At 46.1% G+C, this 23,218-nt stretch overlaps 1 protein-coding gene across 2 annotated transcripts in view; it reads right to left on the reverse strand.

Moving 5' to 3' along the window:
- Positions 1 to 22,835, reverse strand: part of TGFBI (transforming growth factor beta induced) — a 167,031-nt gene extending 144,196 nt beyond the window's left edge. The window contains exons 1-2 of one of the 2 annotated variants that reach the window (XM_075344546.1): positions 22,541 to 22,835; positions 22,192 to 22,290 (exon numbers count right to left, since the gene is read on the reverse strand). In XM_075344546.1, coding sequence (XP_075200661.1) covers positions 22,192 to 22,290; positions 22,541 to 22,659 — 218 coding nt within the window. In that variant the 5' untranslated portion in view covers positions 22,660 to 22,835. The remainder of the gene's footprint in view (positions 1 to 22,191; positions 22,291 to 22,540) is intronic. The other variant, XM_075344545.1, reaches the window with a different exon arrangement.
- Between the last annotated feature and the right edge of the window lie 383 nt (positions 22,836 to 23,218).

Raw genomic sequence — 23,218 nt, forward strand, 5'->3', positions numbered from 1 at the left:
GCAAAATCGGCGTAATCGTATCATCGGTGTAGCGTCGTCAAATTCCATAATTACGCTGACGCGACAGTCCGATGTTGTTCCTCGCTCCTGCGGCAGCACACATCGCTGTGTGTGAAGTCGCAGGAGCGAGGAACATTTCCTACCTGCGTCACCGCGGCTCAAGTCGGTTATGCGGAAGGAAGAAGGTGGGCGGGATGTTTTCATCTCCGCCCCTCCGCTCCTACTGGCCGCCTGCCGTGTGACGTCGCAGTGACGCAGCACGACCCGCCCCCTTAATAAGGAGGCGGTTCGCTGGCCAGAGTGACGTCGCACGGCAGGTGAGTGCATGTGAAGCAGCTGTAGCGATAATATTCGCTACGGCAGCTATCAGAATGATATCGCAGCTGCGACGGGGGCGGGGACTATCGCTCTCGGCATCGCAGCATCGGCTTGCGATGTCGCAGCGTGCAAAGTACCCCTTAGATCTGCTCAATGGGAAATCTGTCCTGAGACCCTGCATGACATGAAAGTATATTCAGGCCACACAGGCTGCTCACAGTAGCATGAGCAACCTGCCCTCATATTGAAAAATGGCTCCTGGCCCATTCTTTGGAGACAAATCTGGAGATGCTGCAGGCCATGGTAGCGCATTTAGAGCTTGTAGGCAGCTCACATTAGCACAGGAAACATGTAATTGGCAGTGTAGTGTTTAAAAAAAGCTTCAGGTACAGTACACTTGGAAAAATGGCCATGCAACTGATTCCACCATCAAATCAATGTAATGCCAAGCTATTAGTATATTAGGAATGAAAACCAGAGGGATGTGGCTTACGTATATTATGTCATGCCACACCATAATCTGGGAAGTAGGACAAGTGCGATATTCCACTCAAGAAGGTGACACACTGACTTTATGCCAATGTGACGCCCTGGGCAAGCCAGGGGTCACAGGTCATGACACCACCACACCCTACACCCCGGATAGGTACACCTAAGCTAAACCTGAAATCCTTGTTGCCTTTCTCCAGGGGCTGATGTCCACACCAGGGGGTGGGCCAGGCGGTTGGCTCCGCCCACCGAGGAGTTCACAGCCCTGGAGGCGGGAAAACCAGGCAGTTTAGAGAGAGCTGAAGTTGAAGTGAGAGGGAAGTGGTAGAGGAGGAAGTGAGAGGAGTTGAAGTGGAAGAGAAAGTGACAGTTGAGAAAGCCTGAAGTTGGTCCGGGTGTGTGCCCCGGACTGAGACAGCAAGGTCAGCAGACGGCGGTGACCGTCTGCAGGAGAGGCTGATCGGAGGTTGCCGAAAGGACCGCGGACGGGTGGTGGCCCGGCGGTACCGGAACGGTATACGAAGAGAAGCCTGCACCATTGGCAGGGGCCTTTCGGATCCCGGCAAGGCTAGGAGTCGCCGTGAATTTGCCAAATCCGTCAGTGAAGGGGACCTCCGGGTTTCCCAGCAGCTAAGTCCCGATTGAAGGCAACAGTCCAACCGTAGGAGAGAGACACCGCCACCGCCAAGGCACCAGTTTCTCAGGGTCAGCGCCTGCGGGCAAAGAGGGGCTCCTCCGGCCCATATCCAAGCCGGGGAGCGGGTTACCGGTGGGAACCCATCGCTACCAACATTACACTAGGTGCAGGGACAGAGACCGTCACCGTCAACTACCGGGGAAAATTAACAGCAGCCGTCCGTGGGAACCGTCTTTCCAGCCGTGTGTTTTACCGAGAACTGTGTCAACGTCTCAGGCTGAGTGAGTACCACCGTGCCGTGCGGCACAGCGCTGCCCCCGCGACCCTGCACCTCACCAGGCCCCGCACCTGGCCTGCCATCCATCCCTACCCCATCACTGGGCCCCGGGACAACCACCCCCCTACCCACGGAGGGGAGAACCAACAACTTTGCTGCTCCCTGTCACCGCTCCCGGGATCCCCATACAGAGCAGCGGTGGTGTCCACACAATCACCACAACCGTGGGTGGCGTCACGGACAATAAACAATCCCAAAAACCAATCCCCTTTCACTCACGGGCGAGGAGTGCCGCTCGAGTCCCCGGGATCCGGCCCATCGCTCGAGCCACCGAGCAGCAGCAGGCCGCAGCAGCAGCGGCAGCCGGACCCGAGCAGTGGGAGAGCGCAGCGTCCCCTCCTCTGCCCGCGACACCACCACTCACAAAGGCTATCAACGTGCAGTGGAAAATAGCAATGCAGCCTGGAATCTTTTCTCTTCAGCAATGAGATAGAGATAGGCATGGGAGAGCATTCAGGCAATGCCAGGAAAAAACATCTGTGTTTCTTGTTCTGAAGTATAGGAAATATTCTCATAAAGATCCCTGTCCAGGATTACCTGTTCATCCCGGTTTCTTCATGGCAGCAAGGTGTTTTAACCCCTTCTTTCTCCACTCTTCGATATTCCTCCATGAGAACTGTGGCAGACATTTTCTGCATGCTGTTTAAAGGGAACCAATCATCAGGATATTCGTATATAACCTAAAGCCAGTGCTATACTGGCACTATCAGGCTGATTCTCTACATACCTGTAGTGGTCAGCTCAGATGTTTACATTTTGAAGCCCAAAAAAGTAAACTTTATAAAATCGGCAGCTTTTTGAGTGACAGCACCTGATGATCCCATAATATCTGGGGGCTATTCATAGTTATCCTCTCCTCCTGTTAGAATTAGTATAAGTATTATACCATCAAATTAACTTTTCACTAGCAGGACCTGTGTGAGGTCATATCCATGTGACCAGAAGGGGTGGGGCCTCAGCCAACAGAAAAATGTTGCTTTGTGGTATCAGCTTTGTTAGCTGAGGCCCCGTCCCTTCTGGTCACATGGGTATGACCTCACGCAGGTCCTTTAAGTGAAAAGTGAATCGTTTGTGTAATACGTATGCTAATTCTAACAGGGAGAGGGGATAACTCTGAATACCCCTCCCCCCAGCTATTATCTGATATTCAGTTGCTGTAACTCAAGAAGCTGCTGATTTTATAAACTTTACTTTCTTGGGTTTGAAAACCTAAACATTCAAGCTGACCGCTACAGGTATTTGGAGAATCAGCCTGATAGTGCCAGTATACACTGGCTTTAGGTTATATACGAAAATTCTGCTGATTGGTTCCTTTTAAGTGTCTGTGACTAGAGATGGGCGAACCCGCAGATGTTAGGGTTTGCTGCATCCGGTCATACTTAGAAAAAAATGTCCAATTTGGGACCGGACCTGAACCCGAACATGACTCCAGATGCTGAACCCTATATAAGTCTAAGGGACCCAAACTCAAATGTTATAAAATAGTGTTAGTAAAGGCTAGGGGGCTAAAATGGGGATTAAAGCAGGAAAATGATACTTAACTAGTCTCCGCATGGCTGTCATACTGCTTCTGGGTCCGCTCATTAAACCTCATGCATATTCACTGCTTCAAAAAACACAATATTCTGCTCACCTCTGTTTCTGGATGTAAATCCAATGAAATCCATAACAAATCTAAAAAATCATCCAGCACGTAAAATTTCAAATCCAAATCCATTAAAAATTCCAACTCCCATGGCATAGCCAAGTAATATCTCAATGTAGAAATCACATACTGTATTACATGTTTACGTATTTTGGGGTCCCCCACCCCTAAGTCATAACATACAGATATGCTGGTACTCCATCTTTAAATATACATAGGGTGGATCCACCCCTTGTTTCTCTTTGGGTCTAATTAAATAATTTATAAAGCAGAATACATGCAATGTGTACATATAATGCATATACCGTAATAAAGATACAAACATCTTAAAAACATTTCAGCAGTGTAAAATTAAATCAATACTTTTTTTTAACCCCTAAGGGTATGAGGAATCTGCAGTCAGGATCCATTATAGGTCTCTATTCAGTAATGCTTGTTTCAGATTTTTGGTCTGGAAAGAGTGCACAGATTAGGGAAAGGTGGAGTTCAGAAACAAGTGTGACGCCTTGGACCCCCAGGGGTCACAGGTCACTACACACACCACACAAATCCCCACCCCAGTAAGGTACCATCAGTCAACAAAGACCTGATTGCCTCCCTCAGAGTCAGGCAGGCACACCAGGTGGGCTGAGCCAGGCGGATAGGCATGCCCTCCGAGGAGTCTGCTGGCCTGAGGCAGGAAATACAAGGAGTCGAATTCAGGGAGAGGAAGAGAGAGGAGTGAGGAGGACAGTTCTATGAGGGGCCTGGGTTTGAGCCTAGGACCCCCCGATCAGTCAGTCAGGCAGATGGTGGTGGCCGCCTGCAGGAGTCCGGGAGGACAGAACTGCGGAACTGTAGGGACTGTGACCAGGTGGCGGCCCGACGGACCCGAACCGGGGAGCTAACTTGTTTACCGGAGCACCAGGCAGGGTACTCAGACGCCGAACTAGCATAGAAGCTACTAGGTGTAGTCAAATTTACTGATTGCAGTCTGGACCTCAGGGGTTCATTCCCACCCAAAGTCCCGATTGACAGCAAAAGCCCACCGATTCCGAAAAAGAGCCACCGCCAGAGGCCAGACATCCAACGGGCCGGCGCCTGCGGGCAACAGGGGCTCCTCCGGCATCTAAAAGTCAGGGAGTGGACAACCGTTGCTGAAGCATAGGAGTTAAATACACAATTAGAGGTGCAGGAGAAAGGCGACATCACCACCCTTACTGGGGACTCACGCAGCCGGCTGCGGGCACCGATCTTCACCGAACTTGGTTTACCAGTGACTCTGTGTGATTTAATCGTGAGTACAACAGTGCCATCAGGCACCGCACCGCAACCCTGCACCCTGCATCCTCACTACCGGGCCCCGGGACACACCGCCCCTACCCACGGAGGGGTTAACACCAAGCTGCGCCGCTACACCACTCCGGGGAGCCCCCACCTTCACCGCAGCGGTGGTGTCCACCATAAAATCATCACAACCCGTGGGTGGCGTTACAAACATTACCTATTCCACCAAACCCCTGCGTGCACCGCCACTACACCCCCTTTCAGAGCGACGTGACCCCCGGGTCCGTGAGAGGCTCGACCCACCAACCGCAGCACACAAGCACGGACCAGAGCGGCTCGGCGGCCGCAGCCGAGGCCGCGGGGCGGTACACAAGTATTACTGAATAGAGAAGCATATTGACGCTATGTCCCTCATACCCTAAGAGGTTAAATAAATGTACTGATTTAATCTTATACTAGTGAAATATTTTTAAGATGTATGTATCTCTGATATATGTATTAAATATATATATATATATATATATATATATATATATATGTTATGGATATTATGGATATTCACTGCTTCCCCTGCCCACGCTCTCTGGCATCATCTGAGACTGGTTGCAGTCAGACTGGCAGCGTATCGGCATCTGGGATTTGTTGCCCTCACAGTAGCTGTCTGGGTCCCAGAAGTAGAGTGTACAAATAAATAAATAATTGGAAAAAATGGCATAGTGTCCCCCATATTTTTATACCCAGCGCAGATAAAACAGACGGATACAGGCTGCAGCCCCAAGCTGTGTATGTTACCTTTGCTGTGCATCAAAATACGAAGGAACTCCAATAACTAATTAAAGGTAATGGTATGGGGTCCACCCAATTTTGGTACCCAGCCAAGATAATGCTGACAGGTGGGGGCTGGTATTCTCAGGCTGGGGAGGCCCATGGTTATTGTACCCTGCCCAGCCTTACAAAAGCATAACGCAGTATGACAGCCATGGAGGCTCTGTAGTATTGTCCTGCTTCAATCCCTGTTTTCCCATTCTTGTTTCTTTTTTTATCCATGTCAACGAACCCAAACAGTAACACAGATTTCCTTGAGAAGTCCGTGTTCGGAGTCCGTGAACAGACACTAGATGTCCGGTACGGACCCAGAACTTATAGTTCGGGTTCGCCAATCACTAGTTTCGACTGTTTCACAACCCCTCCAGGAAAGCAATTCCCAGATCTCCTCTTATCCATCATACAAGGATAAGACCCTATCTGCGCCTTTTGTCTTTCCAATATTATCTAATAAAGACTTTAACTTAGGAACTTTACTCCAAAATTCCAGGAGTAGGACCGGTGTGGAGTGTGCAGTAGCTGGACGCATCTAATCTCCTTTACAGGTACAGTAACAGCACAGCGTTACATTAATTTGGTGGTGGAACCAGCGGTAGGGCCACAGCATCTCCAGAGTGGTTTTCCATTTTGCCATATTGATATTGATTGATATTTTTCCATCATTGATTGACAATTCCAAAGGAAGATGCCAGCAGAAAATCTTGATTTGTGTGCCCAAGTACATTCAGCGTGTCAGACATTCTTAAGACTTCAATGAATATTCTCATTGCTAACATGCCAAGGTGTGTAAGTGCCTGTATTTCTAAGAATGGTGTTCATACTAAATGCTGTGCTAATCAAAATGTTTGAAAAGTTTGTTTTAACCTTGTCATCATTTGTATATCATTATCATATCTATCCATACTTTGATTCCTGGAATTCCACAACTTTTCCTTTTTCTTTTCAATGTTTTACAGTATTTACATTTTCATATAAACATACAGCCCATTAGAGCACTTTGCAAAAAATAACATTATATATCATGAACAACAAAATTGTGAATACAGGTAGCTATTACAGCAGTGTCACTCAAAAAATCAGAGTTTAGCCTCAGCCACGTGGTGGCCCCACCTCACTGCTTTCATTGGACCATTTAACAAAACCTGGCCGATATAAAGTAGAACTATAATGAAATGGGCGAGAGGAGAGGTCACCGGCAGTCTGAGGTAATTGATAAAAACACTCAGGGCATAATAACCGATATTGAAGATATACAATTAGAAAATAAGATGAGGAAGACATAGAAAAGACAAGGTAGGAGAGGAGGAGAGGGCTGTGGGGATTAGATTGTGGGTGTTAGGCTCAGTTAGCTTGAAACAGATGTAAGTGTGCAGCAGTTTGGTTTACTGGTCAGCAGGACAGGCATCAGTTGCGGGCATTAATGCCATTTCAGAGAGATATACTCTGTTGACAATCTATAGGTTATCCATGGGCTCCAGATCTTCTGGAAAGAGGTCTAATTGTGTTGAGTAAGTGAAGCCAGCTCTTCGATACGATACAATAGGTCAATTTTACTTAGATGTTTCTTAGATGGTATGGTGGTCTCTAGCCAGTGAGTTGGAATCAGGAGTTTTCCCGCTGCCACATTAAAAGCAGCTAACTTAGATAGGGGTTTGTTAGCCGGCCAGATGGGGAAGTTGAGTAGGGCCTCTTCTGGAGTTAACTGGGCTTGAAAACTAGTAAGGTTCGAGATGAGTGATGAGATATCCCGCCAAAAGCTACGTAGGGAAGGACATGTCCACCATAAGTTGAGATAAGTTCTCAGCTCAGTTCCGCACCTCCAACACATAGGAGAGTAGGATGGGTGCCATTGGTGTGATTGAAGTGGGGTTGTGTACCAGCGGGAGATTATTTTGTATGAGTTTTCTTGGAACCTAATGCAGTGTGAGGGACCATGTGAAAGGTTGTATATGAGGTTGAGAGTCCGAAAATATAGTACCTAGGTCTTTCTCCCAGCAGGACACAAAAGCCCTTCTCGCCGTAGTATTCCGGGTGAGAAGCAAGTTGTAAACTTGCGAGAGGACCTTTCTGGGGGAATTCAACTAAGAGTACATGGACTAATATTTTGTGGATGGTCTAAGCAGGCTACCGCCGGAATGAGAGTGAAGGATGACATTTTTTAACCTGTTATAATGTAGGAAAGTTAAATTTGCGAGAGCGGGAATTTCTCTCATCTCTTGGTACACAACTTTTCCTTTTTTGAGATTGCAATTTCAATGCTGAGGAGTGTAGATTCCACACAGCCATAATATTTGAGGAAAAAAGCTGAAGAGCTCCAAATGTCCTAACGATTCTTGGTTGTGATTCCCAAAAAGAAGTTTAAAGAAAAAGATAATGGTGGAAGGGATGAGTCAGGGCCTGTGGCTGGCAAATTATATGGCAATATAACAATCATAGTATGAGAGACTTGTGTATGGAAAGGTTATGGCTTTCTCTGTCACTGCCCTAAGGAAACCTGGGTTCTTACTGTAACAGAGCCCTCTAGATATCACTGTATATGGACAACGCAGCTGCCGCTGTTTAGACTGTGGAGTGTATTCCACCTTACATTAATTTCCATCGTAATCCTTGTGTTAGCATACTTTTACAAGAAGAGGAAGCCCCCATAAAATATTGTTGGTTTCTGGAAATTTCTCTGCTTTACCAATTGTCTGGAAAGGAAGAAGATGCTTAATATATATAAACTATATTTTATAAAACTCAAGTTTTTCCTGCAGGATAAATAAAACTGAACGGCCTTTTCAGTTTGTTTGGGTAGAGAAAACAATTGCTAGTTACTCCCCTTGGTAAATAGATCAACTAGGGAGCAATCTTTATATATCCTACGTGAGCCAAAGAAAATATGAATCAAAATCCCCTTTGAGAAATAGCTTGAGGTTTTCTCTACTTCTGAACTGATGTAGATTATGGTTTTGGAATTTGTCCATAAAGCAATGAGTGGAAAAATGTTACATTACAAGAAGGCAGTAACTAAGCTAAGACGTACTGTAAGGAACACCAACATGTTTTTTATTATATTTTCTATGCCATACTGTTAGATAAAAATAATTCTGTGAAACAAGATTTGATAGAATTTTGTTCTAGTATTATCTAGTAAAATGACCCTGCCATTAATTTTAAAGTGAACCTGTCAGGTCCAATATGCCCACAGAACCACGAGCAGTTCTGGGTACATATTGCTAATCCCTGCCTAACTGTCCCTGCATCTAGTAGCATAGATAAAGAGATCTTTAGAAAAAGTATTTGTAAAGATCTTTTATCGTATGCTAATCAGAGTAGGGATTAGACCAAAAGGCGTTAAATTCCCCAATTAGTCCTCCATTTTAGCATGTTAGCACACCCATGGGGTGTACTAACATGCTATTCAATTCAGTATCATCAGCGGTAATGCGCGTACTTGTGTTCACACTTACCATGTTTCTGAATCATGCACAGTATGGAGCCAGGTGTACGCGTCCCGGCTTCAGGGAAGTCTAGTGCGCATGACTGGAAGTGTCCAGTATTCAGAAGATGGGTCACAGTGAACACAGGCACGTGCAGCACCGCTGGTGATGCTGAATTGAATAGCATGTTAGTACGCCCCTGTGGGTGTGCTAACATGCTAAGAGGGCAGAACTAGTCGGGGGATATAACACCCTTGGGACTAGTCTTGGGACTAGTCCCCACGCTCATTAGTATAAGATAATGGTGATAATGGTGTGTGATTTATCTATGCTAGTGTATACAGGGACGGTTAGGCATTGATTAGCAATATGCACCCAGGACTGCTCGTGGTTTTGGGTGCATATTGCACCAGACAGGTTCACTTCAAGAGACTAAGGCTATGTGCGCACGTTGCGTACAGTCACTGCATAAATTTCTGCAGCGATCTGAAGAACACATGTGCGCTTTAGATCGCTGCAGAAATGTCCGTAGTGAGCGCCGATTCCATGCGCTCTGCCTGCAGCTCCTGCCATAGACAGAGCAGGAGCTGCCGGCAAAGCGCAGGAAAGAAGTGACATGTCACTTCTTTTTACGCAGCGCTTCGGCAGTAGCCGAAGCGCTGCGCTCTTAAACGCCACGTGCGCACGGCCCCTGCACAATCTCCATAGACTGTGCAGGGGACGCAGGACGCATGCAGTTACGCTGCGCTACAAAGCGCAGCGTAACTGCATGTATTTACGCAACGTGCGCACATACCCTAATTCAAATTTTACAAGTACTATATTTGTACTTCCTAATGTAACTTTATTAGAATAGTCTGCTGCAACTGGGCAGAAAAAGGCAAATAAAACAAAAGTACCAAACACTGATTATTGTTATGATCCTCCCAAACTGAACACATGTGCATGTATCTGCTGAAACTACAGGTTAAGCCATGTCTTTATATCTTAACAGTTTTTCTCCCCCACTTCCATTGCCTTGGCCCTTGCTGACCTCCAATAGTTGATGGATAGTTAGTGCTGTTACGTGAAGCCACTCATGAAGCAACAGCGCTATATTAGGAGATTTTGTTGTACATAACACTAAAATGCTGCATCATCAGACTGAGCTGGATGTTCAATTGTACATTGAGATTGGGGAATGTGGCCATGTACTGAAACATGGGACATGATTTGAGATGAAATTTCCTGAATTCACTAATACAACCTCTCTGGAAAGCCATTGTAAAATTTACCAAGTATGCACTTGACCCCAACACTTTTTCTTCCATAGCTTTTTACAATGCACACAAATTCCTTACCAGCTGGTAAGTATTCTTAGGCCAGGGCCACACGGGGGACTAGTTTGATCCTTGCATGATACTCGGCTCACACTGGCAGCACAGTGAGAGCCAAGTGTCATGCGAGTGTCACTGCGACTGAGATCCAATCATGCGATCGGACCTCAGCTGCGGGGGGCGGGCCGGCACTGAGGGGGGGAGGGCCGGCGCTGTGGAGGGGAGGGAGAGATTTATCTCACTCTCTCCACCATAGCCGGCTATTGCCATTCTCGCCCAGCACTCGCGGTACACCGGTGTACTCCGAGAGCAGTGCGATTTTTCTCTCGCCCCATAGACTTGAATGCATGCGAGAGAAAAAAGGAATGCATTACAGTTGCAGCATGCTGCGATTGTTTTCTCGGTCCGATTAGAGCTGATAGGTGCTGGGACAGAGTAATATTGGTTCAAGTGGACCAATCGTTTTATCGCATTCCACTCGCTCCGATTTTCATGCCATGTGTTTTACGCCAAAAAGGGACTATGTCAGCAGGATCAACTCTCCCAAGCTACTTATAAGAGCATGTAGGTAATAAGAAGCTGAATAAAATGATACCTTGATATCTGCAATCCAATGTTTTATTCCTGAGAAATGCATGTTTTTCTTAAATGTAAATTAGCTGTTCCAGGCAATGGGCCGGATACTGATCCGAGTAAGAATATTCAAACAGGGCTCATTTTAAATTGAAACGGTAGTTACCAGTGTAATATCTGATGGGGGCTCTCTGATCTCTTTACCTCACTGCAGAGCTGTGTGTGATTACTACTGACATCTGCAGATTACTCAGTGCTTCAACTTTCACCCCCGTCTATATAATACATATATACAGCATATTTTTATATATATATATATATATATATATATATATATATATATATATATATATATATATATATATATATATATATATTTATATATATATAGTACAGACCAAAAGTTTGGACACACCTTCTCATCTCTAGAACAACTGTTAAGAGGAGACTTTGTGCAGCAGGCCTTCATGGTAAAATATCTGCCAGGAAACTACTGCTAAGGACAGGCAACAATCATAAGAGACTTGTTTGGGCTAAAGAACACAAGGAATGGACATTAGACCAGTGGAAATCTGTGCTTTGGTCTGATGAGTCCAAATTTGAGATCTTTGGATCAAACCACCGTGTCTTTGTAGAAAAGGTGAATGTATGGACTCTACATGGCTGGTTCCCTGGAGAGGAGGTGTGATGGTGCTTTGCTGGTGACACTGTTGGGGATTTATTCAAAATTGAAGGCATACAGAACCAGCATGCCTACTACAGCATCTTGCAGCGGCGTGCTATTCCATCCGGTTTCTGTTTAGTTGGACCATCATTTATTTTTCAACAGGACAATGACCCCAAACACACCTCCAGGCTGTGTAAGGGCTATTTGACTAAGAAGGAGAGTGATGGGGTGCTACGCCAGATGACCTGGTCTCCACAGTCACCAGACCTGAAACCAATCGAGATGGTTTGGGGTGAGCTGGACCGCAGAGTGAAGGCAAAAGGGCCAACAAGTGCTAAAGATCTCTGGGAACTCCTTCAAGACTGTTGGAAAACCATGTCCGGTGACTACCTCTTGAAGCTTATCAAGAGAATTCCAAGAGTGTGCAAAGTAGTAATGAAAGCAAAAAGTGGCTACTTTGAAGAACCTAGAATCTACGACATATTATCAGTTGTTTCAAACTTTTTTAAGTATTTCATTCCACATGTGCTTAATTCATAGTTTTGATGCCTTCAATGTGAATCTACAATTTTCAGAGTCCTGAAAATAAAGAAAACTCTTGTAATGAGGTGTGTCCAAACTTTTGGTCTGTACTATATATATGTATATATATATATATATATATATATTCAGATTCTCATGCAAATCAGCGTGTGGTTTCCTCAGGAATAATGCATTGGATATAGATAACACGGTATCATTTTATTCTGCTTCCTATAACTTACATGACCATTCAGACGTCTTAGGAGGGTTGAACCTACTGACAGAGTCACTTTACTAAAATACTAGCAATGAGTGGAGAGTGCATAAGTATGCAAAATAAGATACAGTATGTAGGTACAGTATATTACTAGACCACATGTAGACGAAATCTGCAAGTAGAGGGAACTGTATCAGAAGGTCTTTTATGGCTTAACAACTCTCCCTTACATGGGAGACCCACAGTGGTAAAATTAGTGTCTGAGGGGCCTTGTTTCAAGATTTGGACCTGACATCCCCTCAAGTTACTAAGATATATCGACTCTTGATACATACTCTAAAGGCCGCTTTACACACTGCTATCTCGCTACCGAGATCGCTAGTGTGCGTACCCGCCCCCATCGGTTGTGCGTCACGGGCAAATCGCTGCCTGTGGCGCACAACATCGCCAGGACCCGTCACACTATTTACCTGCCTAGTGACGTCGCTGTGACTGGCGAACCGCCTCCTTTCTAAGGGGGCGGTTCGTTTGGCATCACAGTGACGTCACTAAGCGGCCGCCCAATAGAAGCGGAGGGGCGGAGATTAGCGGGACGTAACATCCCACCCACCTCCTTCCTTCCTCAGTGCCGGCTGCCGCAGGTAAGGTGAGGTTCCTCGTTCCTGCGGTGTCACACATAGCGATGTGTGCTGTCGCAGGAACGACGAACAACTTCGTACCTGTGGCAGCAACGATATTTGGGAACTGGACACCTTGTCAACGAGCAACGATAAGGTGAGTATTTTTGCTTGTTAGCGGTCCCTCGTACGTGTCACACGCAACGACGTCACTAACGAGGCCGGATTTGCGTCACGAAATTCGTGACCCCAACGACATCGCGTTAGCGATGTTGTTGCGTGTAAAGTGGCTTTTTATGCTATAAAATACATATGTATTGCCCCCCTCTCATTATGTAGTAATGTCCCCCATCCTAAGCCCAATTCTGGTATATATGATCCCTATCCTGATATATAAGTCATAAATCCTGGTATATATGTCCCACATCCTGGGCCCCTTAAATTATATGACCCCATTCTGGTATATATGTCCTCCATCCTGGTATATACGGCCCCCATTTTGGTATATATCTTCAAAATCCTGGTATATATATATATATATATATATATATATATATGTCTTAGTTACATAGTTACATAGGTTGAAAAATGACCTAGATCCATCTAGTTCAACCTTCCTCCACCAATTATATATTTTGTCACTAAATTATTAAATACCGACAATGTTGTGTGTACTGAGGAAATCATCCAGCCCTTTTTTAAAAGTTGTTATAGTGTCAGCTCTTGTGGTAGGGCATTCCACAGCCTTACTACTCTAACTGTAAAGAACCATTTCCTATTTAGCTGCCAGAATCGCCTTTCTTCCACTCGCAGTGAGTGCTCCTTGATCTTCAATATTGTTTTTGGAAGGAATAAGTCATGTGCCAGTCCTTTTTATTGACCACAAATGTATTTATACAAATAAATGAGATCTCCTCTGAGATGTTTTTTTTTTCAAGCTAAACAATTCCAACTTTTTCAACCTCTCATCATATGGGAGGCCTTCCATTCTTTGCAATATTCTAGTTGCCCGCCTTTGAATTGATTCTAACTTAAATTCTGGTAAATATTTCCCCCATCTTAGTATATATGATATGACCACAATCCTGGGCCAATCCTTATATATATCTCCCCTATCCAAGGTCCATGCTGGTTTATATGTCATATATTTTATATATATATATATATATATATATATATATATATAATTGCCTTATTCTGTTTGTCTGTCTGTCTGTCTTGCTCCAAAATTGTGTCCCGGGACATGTCCTTACGGTGACAAACAGCGGATTGGCTCGCCTCGGCTCCTCCCCCCGCACGGATTGGTCGCTCGCCTCGCCTCAGGTCCGCCCCCCCTCGCACGGATTAACCATGTCCTTACGGTGACAAACAGCGGTTTGGCCGCTGGGCTCGCCATGGCCCCGCCCCCCTGCAAAGATTGGCCGCTCGGCTTCACTGATTCACCATGGCCCCGCCCCCCGCACGGATTGGCTGCTCGCCTCGGCTCCTCCCCCTCGCACAGATTGGCCGCTCTCCTCGCCCAGGCTCCGCCCCCCGCAATGATTGGCCGATCGCCCAGGCTCCGCCCCCCACACGAGGTGAGCGCATCAAGGTCCTGCAGTGGCGGAACGAACGCACGCACGCACGCACACACACCGCATCCACATACTCACAACATCCCGTGATATCGCTTGCTTCTCGGCGGCGATACTGTGCAGTGATCTTCCACGACCTGCCGGAGGATCACATGGCCGGAAGCATGTGGTATCTCCGGATGTTGTCATTGTGTCAGCGCGTGTATGCGATCGGATGTGTGTGAGTGTATGCGATCGGATGTGTGTGAGTGTATGCGATCAGGTGAGTGTATGCGATCGGGTGTGTGTGCGTGTATGCGACCGGATGTGTGTGAGTGTGTGTGTGTGTGTGAGTGTATGCGATCGGATCTGTGAGTGTCGGCAGAGGAGCACGGCGTGCAGCACAGCTGCTGGGACCGGCCACCGGTGGGCACAGGGAGAAGTGGGGTGTGTGTGTGAGTGTATGCGATCAGATGTGTGCGTGTTTAATGTCTGATGTGTGACTGTGGAGCACGATGGGGAGTGCGCAGCATAGGGGATGGAGCACGATGGGAAGTGCGCAGCATGGGGGATGGAGCACGATGGGGGGTGCGCAGCATGGGGGATGGAGCACGATGGGGGGTGCGCAGCATGGGGGATGGAGCACGATGGGGGGTGCGCAGCATGGGGGATGGAGCACGATGGGGAGTGCGCAGCATGGGAGATGGAGCACGTTTGGGAGTGCACAGCATAGGAGATGGAGCACGTTTGGGAGTGCACAGCATAGGGGATGGAGCACGATGGGGAGTGCGCAGCATGGGGGATGGAGCACGATGGGGAGTGTGCAGCATAGGGGATGGAGCACGATGGGGAGTGCGCAGCATAGGGGATGGAGCACGATGGGGAGTGCGCAGCATGGGGGATGGAGCACGATGGGGGGTGTGCAGCATGGGGGATGGAGCACGATGGGGAGTGCGCAGCATGGGGGATGGAGCACGATGCGGAGTGCGCAGCATGGGGGATGGAGCACGATGGGGGGTGCGCAGCATGGGGGATGGAGCACGATGGGGGGTGCGCAGCATGGGGATGGAGCACGATGGAGAGTGCGCAGCATGGGGGATAGAGCACGATGGGGGGTGTGCAGCAAGGGGGATAGAGCACGATGGGGGGGTGCGCAGCATGGGGGATGGAACACGATGGGGAGTGCGCAGCATGGGGATGGAGCATGATGGGGAGTGCACAGCATGGGGGATAGAGCACGATGGGGGGTGCACATCTCCCCCCAAAACACACACACACACACACTGCCACACACGCACTGCACAACACACCACATACACACTGGGAACCACAAACACTGCCCTACACAGACACCCACACACACAACGCCGCACACACACAACACCCAACACACAAACACCGCGGCACACACAAATATACGCACATACCGCGCAACACACACATTGCACAAAACATACCTCCCCCCAAAACACACACACACCCACACAAACCGCGCAACACACATACACAATGATACAGACACACAGCGCTCTACAAACAACGCAACACACAAACAACACCGCTCTCACCCCCCGCCACACCCAGACAACACCCAGAACATGTACAGCCCCTACACAAACACTTGCTAACTACAGACAACAACATCTATATATATATATATATATATATATATATAACAAAAATCATACATTAACTACACAATACGTAAATTCTAGAATACCCGATGCGTAGAATTGGGCCACCTTCTAGTATATATATATATATATATATATATATATATATATGTCCCCCATCCTGCTATATATTTCCCCCATCTTGAAATAAATGTCCACCATCCTGGTATATATTCCCTGTCTAGGTATATATATGTCCTTTATTATGGTATATGTATCCCCTTCCTGGAATAGATGTTTCCCTATCCAGGTATATGTCCCCATCCTGGTTTATATGGCCCCCATCCTGGGTTATATGGTTTCATTCTGGTTTTTATGTCCCCATTACATATAAACCAGAATGAAACCATATAACCCAGGATGGGGGCCAAATAAACCAGTATATGTATATGTCCCTCATCCTGGAATATGTCTTCAACCTGGTTATAAATATATATATACACATATATATATATATATCCATTGGGTATACAAGTCTTTTTCTTGGGCCCTTTCTAAGTTCATGAGTCTACGTTCTGCCTCTCTGTAAAAAACTCCCAAAATATTCTACTCACCTTCCTCCACTCTGCCAAAGTGTGGCGTCCTTTCTTATAGCCAGCTCAGGAGCCGGCAGATGACATTGGTGTGCAAGTCATATATATATATATATCTCCCCCATCCAAGGTCCATGCTGGTTTATATGTCATATATATATATATATATATATATATATATATATATATATATATATATATATATAATTGCCTTATTCTGTTTGTCTGTCTGTCTGTCTTGCTCCAAAATTGTGTCCCGGGACATGTCCTTATGGTGACAAACAGCGGATTGGCTCGCCTCGGCTCCTCCCCCCGCACGGATTGGTCGCTCGCCTCGCCTCGGGTCCGCCCCCCCTCGCACGGATTAACCATGTCCTTACGGTGACAAACAGCGGTTTGGCCGCTGGGCTCGCCATGGCCCCGCCCCCTGCAAAGATTGGCCGCTTGGCTTCACTGATTCACCATGGCCCCGCCCCCCGCACGGATTGACTGCTCGCCTCGGCTCCTCCCCCTCGCACAGATTGGCCGCTCTCCTCGCCCAGGCTCCGCCCCCCGCACGGATTGGCCGATCGCCCAGGCTCCGCCCCCCACACGAGGTGAGCGCATCAAGGTCCTGCAGCGGCGGAACGAACGCACGCACGCACACACACCGCATCCACATACTTACAACATCCCGTGATATCGCTTGCTTCTCGGCGGCGATACTGTGCAGTGATCTTCCAGGACCTGCCGGAGGATCACACGGCCGGAAGCATGTGGTATCTCCGGATGTTGTCATTGTGTCAGCGCGTGTATGCGATCGGATGTGTGTGAGTGTATGCGATCGGATGTGTGTGAGTGTATGCGATCGGGTGAGTGTATGCGATCGGGTGTGTGTGCGTGTATGCGATCGGATGTGTGTGAGTGTGTGTGTGTGTGTGAGTGTATGCGATCGGATCTGTGAGTGTCGGCAGAGGAGCACGGCGTGCAGCACAGCTGCTGGGACCGGCCACCGGTGGGCACAGGGAGAAGTGGGGTGTGTGTGTGAGTGTATGCGATCAGATGTGTGCGTGTTTAATGTCTGATGTGTGACTGTGGAGCACGATGGGGAGTGCGCAGCATAGGGGATAGAGCACGATGGGGGGTGCGCAGCATGGGGGGTGCGCAGCATGGGGGATGGAGCACGATGGGGGGTGCGCAGCATGGGGGATGGAGCACGATGGGGGGTGCGCAGCATGGGGGATGGAGCACGATGGGGAGTGCGCAGCATGGGAGATGGAGCACGTTTGGGAGTGCGCAGCATAGGGGATGGAGCACGATGGGGAGTGCGCAGCATGGGGGATGGAGCACGATGGGGGGTGCGCAGCATGGGGGATGGAGCACGATGGGGAGTGCGCAGCATGGGAGATGGAGCACGTTTGGGAGTGCACAGCATAGGGGATGGAGCACGATGGGGAGTGCGCAGCATGGGGGATGGAGCACGATGGGGAGTGCGCAGCATAGGGGATGGAGCACGTTTGGGGAGTGCGCAGCATGGGGGATGGAGCACGATGGGGGGTGTGCAGCATGGGGGATGGAGCACGATGGGGAGTGCGCAGCATGGGGGATGGAGCACGATGCGGAGTGCGCAGCATGGGGGATGGAGCACGATGGGGGGTGCGCAGCATGTGGGATGGAGCACGATGGGGGGGTGCGCAGCATGGGGATGGAGCACGATGGAGAGTGCGCAGCATGGGGGATAGAGCACGATGGGGGGGGTGCAGCAAGGGGGATAGAGCACGATGGGGGGTGCGCAGCATGGGGGATGGAGCACGATGGGGAGTGCGCAGCATGGGGATGGAGCATGATGGGGAGTGCACAGCATGGGGGATAGAGCACGATGGGGGGTGCGCAGCATGGGGGATGGAGCACGATGGGGATGCGCAGCATCCTGGAATATGTCTTCAACCTGGTTATATACATATATATATATATATATATATATATATATATATATATATCCATTGGGTATACAAGTCTTTTTCTTGGGCCCTTTCTAAGTTTCATGAGTCTACGTTCTGCCTCTCTGTAAAAAACTCCCAAAATATTCTACTCCCCTTCCTCCACTCTGCCAAAGTGTGGCGTCCTTTCTTATAGCCAGCTCAGGAGCCGGCAGATGACATTGGTGTGCAAGTCATAGTGCATGACGTCTTTGCCATGTGCCCCAGTCACTCCTCGCTGACGTCAGCTGACTCTGAGTGGTTGGCAGTATTTATTAAGGTGCAGGAACCCGATGGGTAAGCAGTGGGGTCGGCAGGCCTCCTCCACCACTGGGTCCGGTCTCAATCTCTGTGACCGCTATAGTTACACACCCCTGTAGACCCCATTAATACCCTCTATGGGAGTTCCTGTTTATTTACCATCTATGAGATAGCAATAGTGATCATCTATCTAAATGAGCCACATCATAGATGTATTTTATACAGCAATGTTTAGGGGTTTTTATAGCTACAGATTTTCCCTACCAACTGATTACAAGAATGACAGATTTTGAAGAACAGAATTCAACAAAACTCATATGGTACCCATACAGAGCATAAGAAAACACGTGGTCAAAACTACAGTACCATAGAGAGATACCCAAGGGCATGCATGACACCACATTAAAGGGGCTTCCCCTATCTCTTAATAACAAATTGCCCTTTATTCACCCTCCCTGGTCCCAACACTGTTTCTTTGCTGCTGCACAAGATGTCATTGTCTACAGACCTGTCATTTTGATGTCAAGGTTTAAGTAGACAATAACAGACACTGTTAGCAATGGCAGACACTGAGTGCTGAACCCCAGCAGGGTGCAAAAAACACAGGTTTAAAAAAAAAACTGAAAAGAAAACTACAGCCAAGAGACAGGAGTCTACTTACAAAACTGAAAAACCCTTATGTTTATTTATCTGACTTATGACGTATTATGATGTCACAGTCAACATTTTTATAATTCAATATATGCTATTGAGAGCTCCTTTATCTTGTAGTTTCATATGAAAGCCAATTATTCAGAGTTACCACAGCTGTAAATTCTGCAGCACAAACTTGCCATAAGTCAGATTATGCAATCAAGAGCCGATCCCCATGAATGAATATGGCCCTCTGTGTATGAACGCAGCAGGGCAGGACATCAATAAAGCAATCTGACCCGCAGTCACTTAGGACCATTTCTGGGTGGTAAATACATGGGGATTTTGTATTCTGCATTTGAAATTTCATGGACTTTCTCAGGTTTCCAATCCACAGTGTAAACTAATACCAGTTAGTAAAACGTTTAATTAAACAGCCTCTGCTGTCACATGCAGCAACAAATCTATCAGCTCTCAAGGAGAATATACATGATATATATGTGTGTGAACAACGACACATTGTCGAGCCCCGACTTTAGCTACATTATTATCACCTAGCATGTTCAAAGATCCGGATAAAATCTCCCCTAGCAACTGGTTAAAAACAACAGGATTTTTAAATATTTGCAAGTGCTGCGGTTTTGCCAATACGTCCAAAATATTTACATCTATTTCCAATGAAAAACAGTTTAATGTTCGTTCTTTTATAAACTGTAATACGGAGAATGTAGTTTATCTAATTAATTGCAACATATGCCATATGTAGGTTGCACGATGAATCCCCTTAAAACCTGAATCCACAAACACCTATCAGATGCTAGTAATTTGCCAATAGTTGGTGCATCAGTAGTAATCCGACATTTTTCAAAAAAAATAATAGGGATTTACGCGGTTTCTCTTTTATGGGCATAGAGCATGTAAAAAAAACATTGAGAGGGGGAGATTTTCACAAAAAAGTGCTTGCAAGAGAGAGTAGGTGGATATTTGAGCTGGGACTCGCATGCCACAGGGCTTTAATAATCGCCTGGATATCATTATGCACTATTGATATATATTTTTGCACTATATAATGCTGGCTAATATTATTTTTCATGTTTTTGTACCATCTAAATTTTATGGTCATGTTATTGGATTTTTTGGTTGTATTTCTCTCCAAAGATGCTGAATCCTTTCTTTATAAATTCTATGTATGCTGTATCTTGATCAATATGCGGATTGTTTATATGTTTGATCTGCCTTTTTAGCTCATGTTTTAAATCTCTCACATATGTTTGTAATTACCCTGATGGGAGTGAGCTGTATATAAGGTTCCATGTTTGGAAAGCAGATTAGATTCTGGACCGTGAAGAAGGCGGATTTTACCGTTGAAACGCGTAGTCCTATCTGCGCTACTTTCCTGCGATATGCTGTTCTGAACTACTTGGACCACTGTATTTTAATGGATTTATGATAAAAAGAAAGAAAAACTTTTTTAACAGCATCCTGGATTGCTCACGTTATTGCTGGACATTGCTCTGTCGTTGTTCACATTTGCATGATGGACTCCTACATCCTGATCCGGGCACAACGGAGCTAACCAGGTCAGCTGAGGTTCCAGGTGATTCACAGGAGTGAGCTGGTCTACATTGTTGGACATATATATGTATATATAAAAATATATACTGTATACATATATATATATACATATATATATATATATATATATATATATAATATATATATATATATATATATATACATATACACACACACACAGTATATGTACAGTATATATATATATATATATATATATATATATATATGTAAAAATATATACTGTACATATGCTGTGTATATATCTATCTATATATACACACACACAGTATATGTACAGTATATATATATATATATATATATATATATATATATTATATATGTATACAGTATATACAGTAAATACTGGTGTGATAGAAATGCCATGTGCCAATCTAATGTAATGTACTTTTTCCTTCACTGCTGGAATACGGAAGAGGAAACGTTCAATATGTCAAATGCACTGCATTACATGTATCACCTTGTATGGACCATTTCAATAAATCTGCTGGAATTTACAGTAATATTGAATATTTCAATATTCATAAATCTCCCTCTATTTTACCTATATCCAGTTTATGTGTTTAAAGTACAGGATACGTTGAAAAATTACCTAAAGTATAATTGCACTATGCTGCTTCCTAATTCCCCTAGAAGTGAATGGGGGTTATGGAGGAGCTTAGCTCAACCACTCTTGCCTGTTTCTAGTCCTGACACTTTTGGCCTCACCATAGAGACAAATATTCTTATCTCAGGTCATGAATGGCTGACATTGGGAATACCCCATAGAAGCTGGATGAAGCCACTCACCTGTGAAACGCGCAGTTCCGGGTGATGCATCTTTGGAATATAGCACAAGTTGTAGATGAGGTGTATATTTAGGATTCAATGTATATAATGTGGCACTAAACTGCACCATAGAGATGTGCTGACTCGGAAAAATACAAGTTTATATTCCCACTCAACCTATTTTTTCACCAGGACAGTGTTAAATGTTGGACACCCAGTGACAGTTTTAGCATGACTGTAGTGTTTATGGTTGTGCTTCCACAGCTACTGTACACATTCCCTAGCACTCAGCAAACAGTAGCCATAGACCCCACAATGCCAGGGGCTGCACAGGAGCAGGGCATTACACAGTAGATGACGGAACTTACGTTGACTTGCCACATATCTTTCTTTGGTACCACTGCTTACAGTTGGTGTAATACTGCTTGCTGGAGCCCATCACCTTCTGTACTGCACACACATTAGGCCTGCGATATGAACAAAGGATATAAAGTAAATACTACTATAACACACTGATGGGAAAATACAATGACAAATCACATCATCTGATGATCTATAGATGGTAAATTAGTATTCTATAAGGGTAAAGCTGGAAAACTTATAAGAAAACTACTGAAAGGATAAAGAAAAGTCATTATCAATGCAGTTATCATTCCAGCACATTCCCAACTATGAGGATAAAGCCTCTTCTACCAGCCTGGACACAGTGCATCTTACCCATGCTGTCTGCCCCGGATCCTGCTGTGCTGGAGAACTTTCTGATATGGATACCTTGCTGAAATGACTAATGTGGCCAGCAGTGTGAGAGTCCAGGCAAGCAGCACAATGCGATTCATTCTGAGAGGAGTTAGTGCAGGTTGCGAACTCCCACAGCTCTGAACTAAAAGCCAGGAAACATAAACTGAGCTGTGTTAAATAGACCGAGAGCTGGAATGGGTGGAGAAAGCAAGCTACTGCTGCAATCCGAGCCTGACTTTCCAGGCTGACTCTTTGGGGAATATGTAACCCCTTGGCCGTGTGGCTGAAAGAGTTTCAGAACTTCAGAGGTACAATCACTAGGAGGGTCTGTGCCGCCTGCTGTCACCCTCTAGGCAGAATGCGCCCATTATTCCAACCACTAGTCTGCATTTTGGATTTGTGCTTCAGATTAGGTTTCTAAAGTGTTTTGCTTAGGATGGAAATATTTCAATCTTCTCCCATGGACCCTTGTATCTTGTAAACATTAATGATCCTTGTTTTTGCTTTTCTCATTTTCTTGCAACAACAAACAATTTAAGCAGATCTGAAGGTATACATCATGGGGTATATCACAATTGGGGCAGGCTGATTATATATGATGATGATCCTTTTTTCGAGAAGGAATATATAAGAAAATAAACCCAGTCCCCAGCTTAG

This window comes from Anomaloglossus baeobatrachus, chromosome 4 (assembly GCF_048569485.1).
Source record: "Anomaloglossus baeobatrachus isolate aAnoBae1 chromosome 4, aAnoBae1.hap1, whole genome shotgun sequence".
Taxonomy (NCBI): domain Eukaryota; kingdom Metazoa; phylum Chordata; class Amphibia; order Anura; family Aromobatidae; genus Anomaloglossus; species Anomaloglossus baeobatrachus.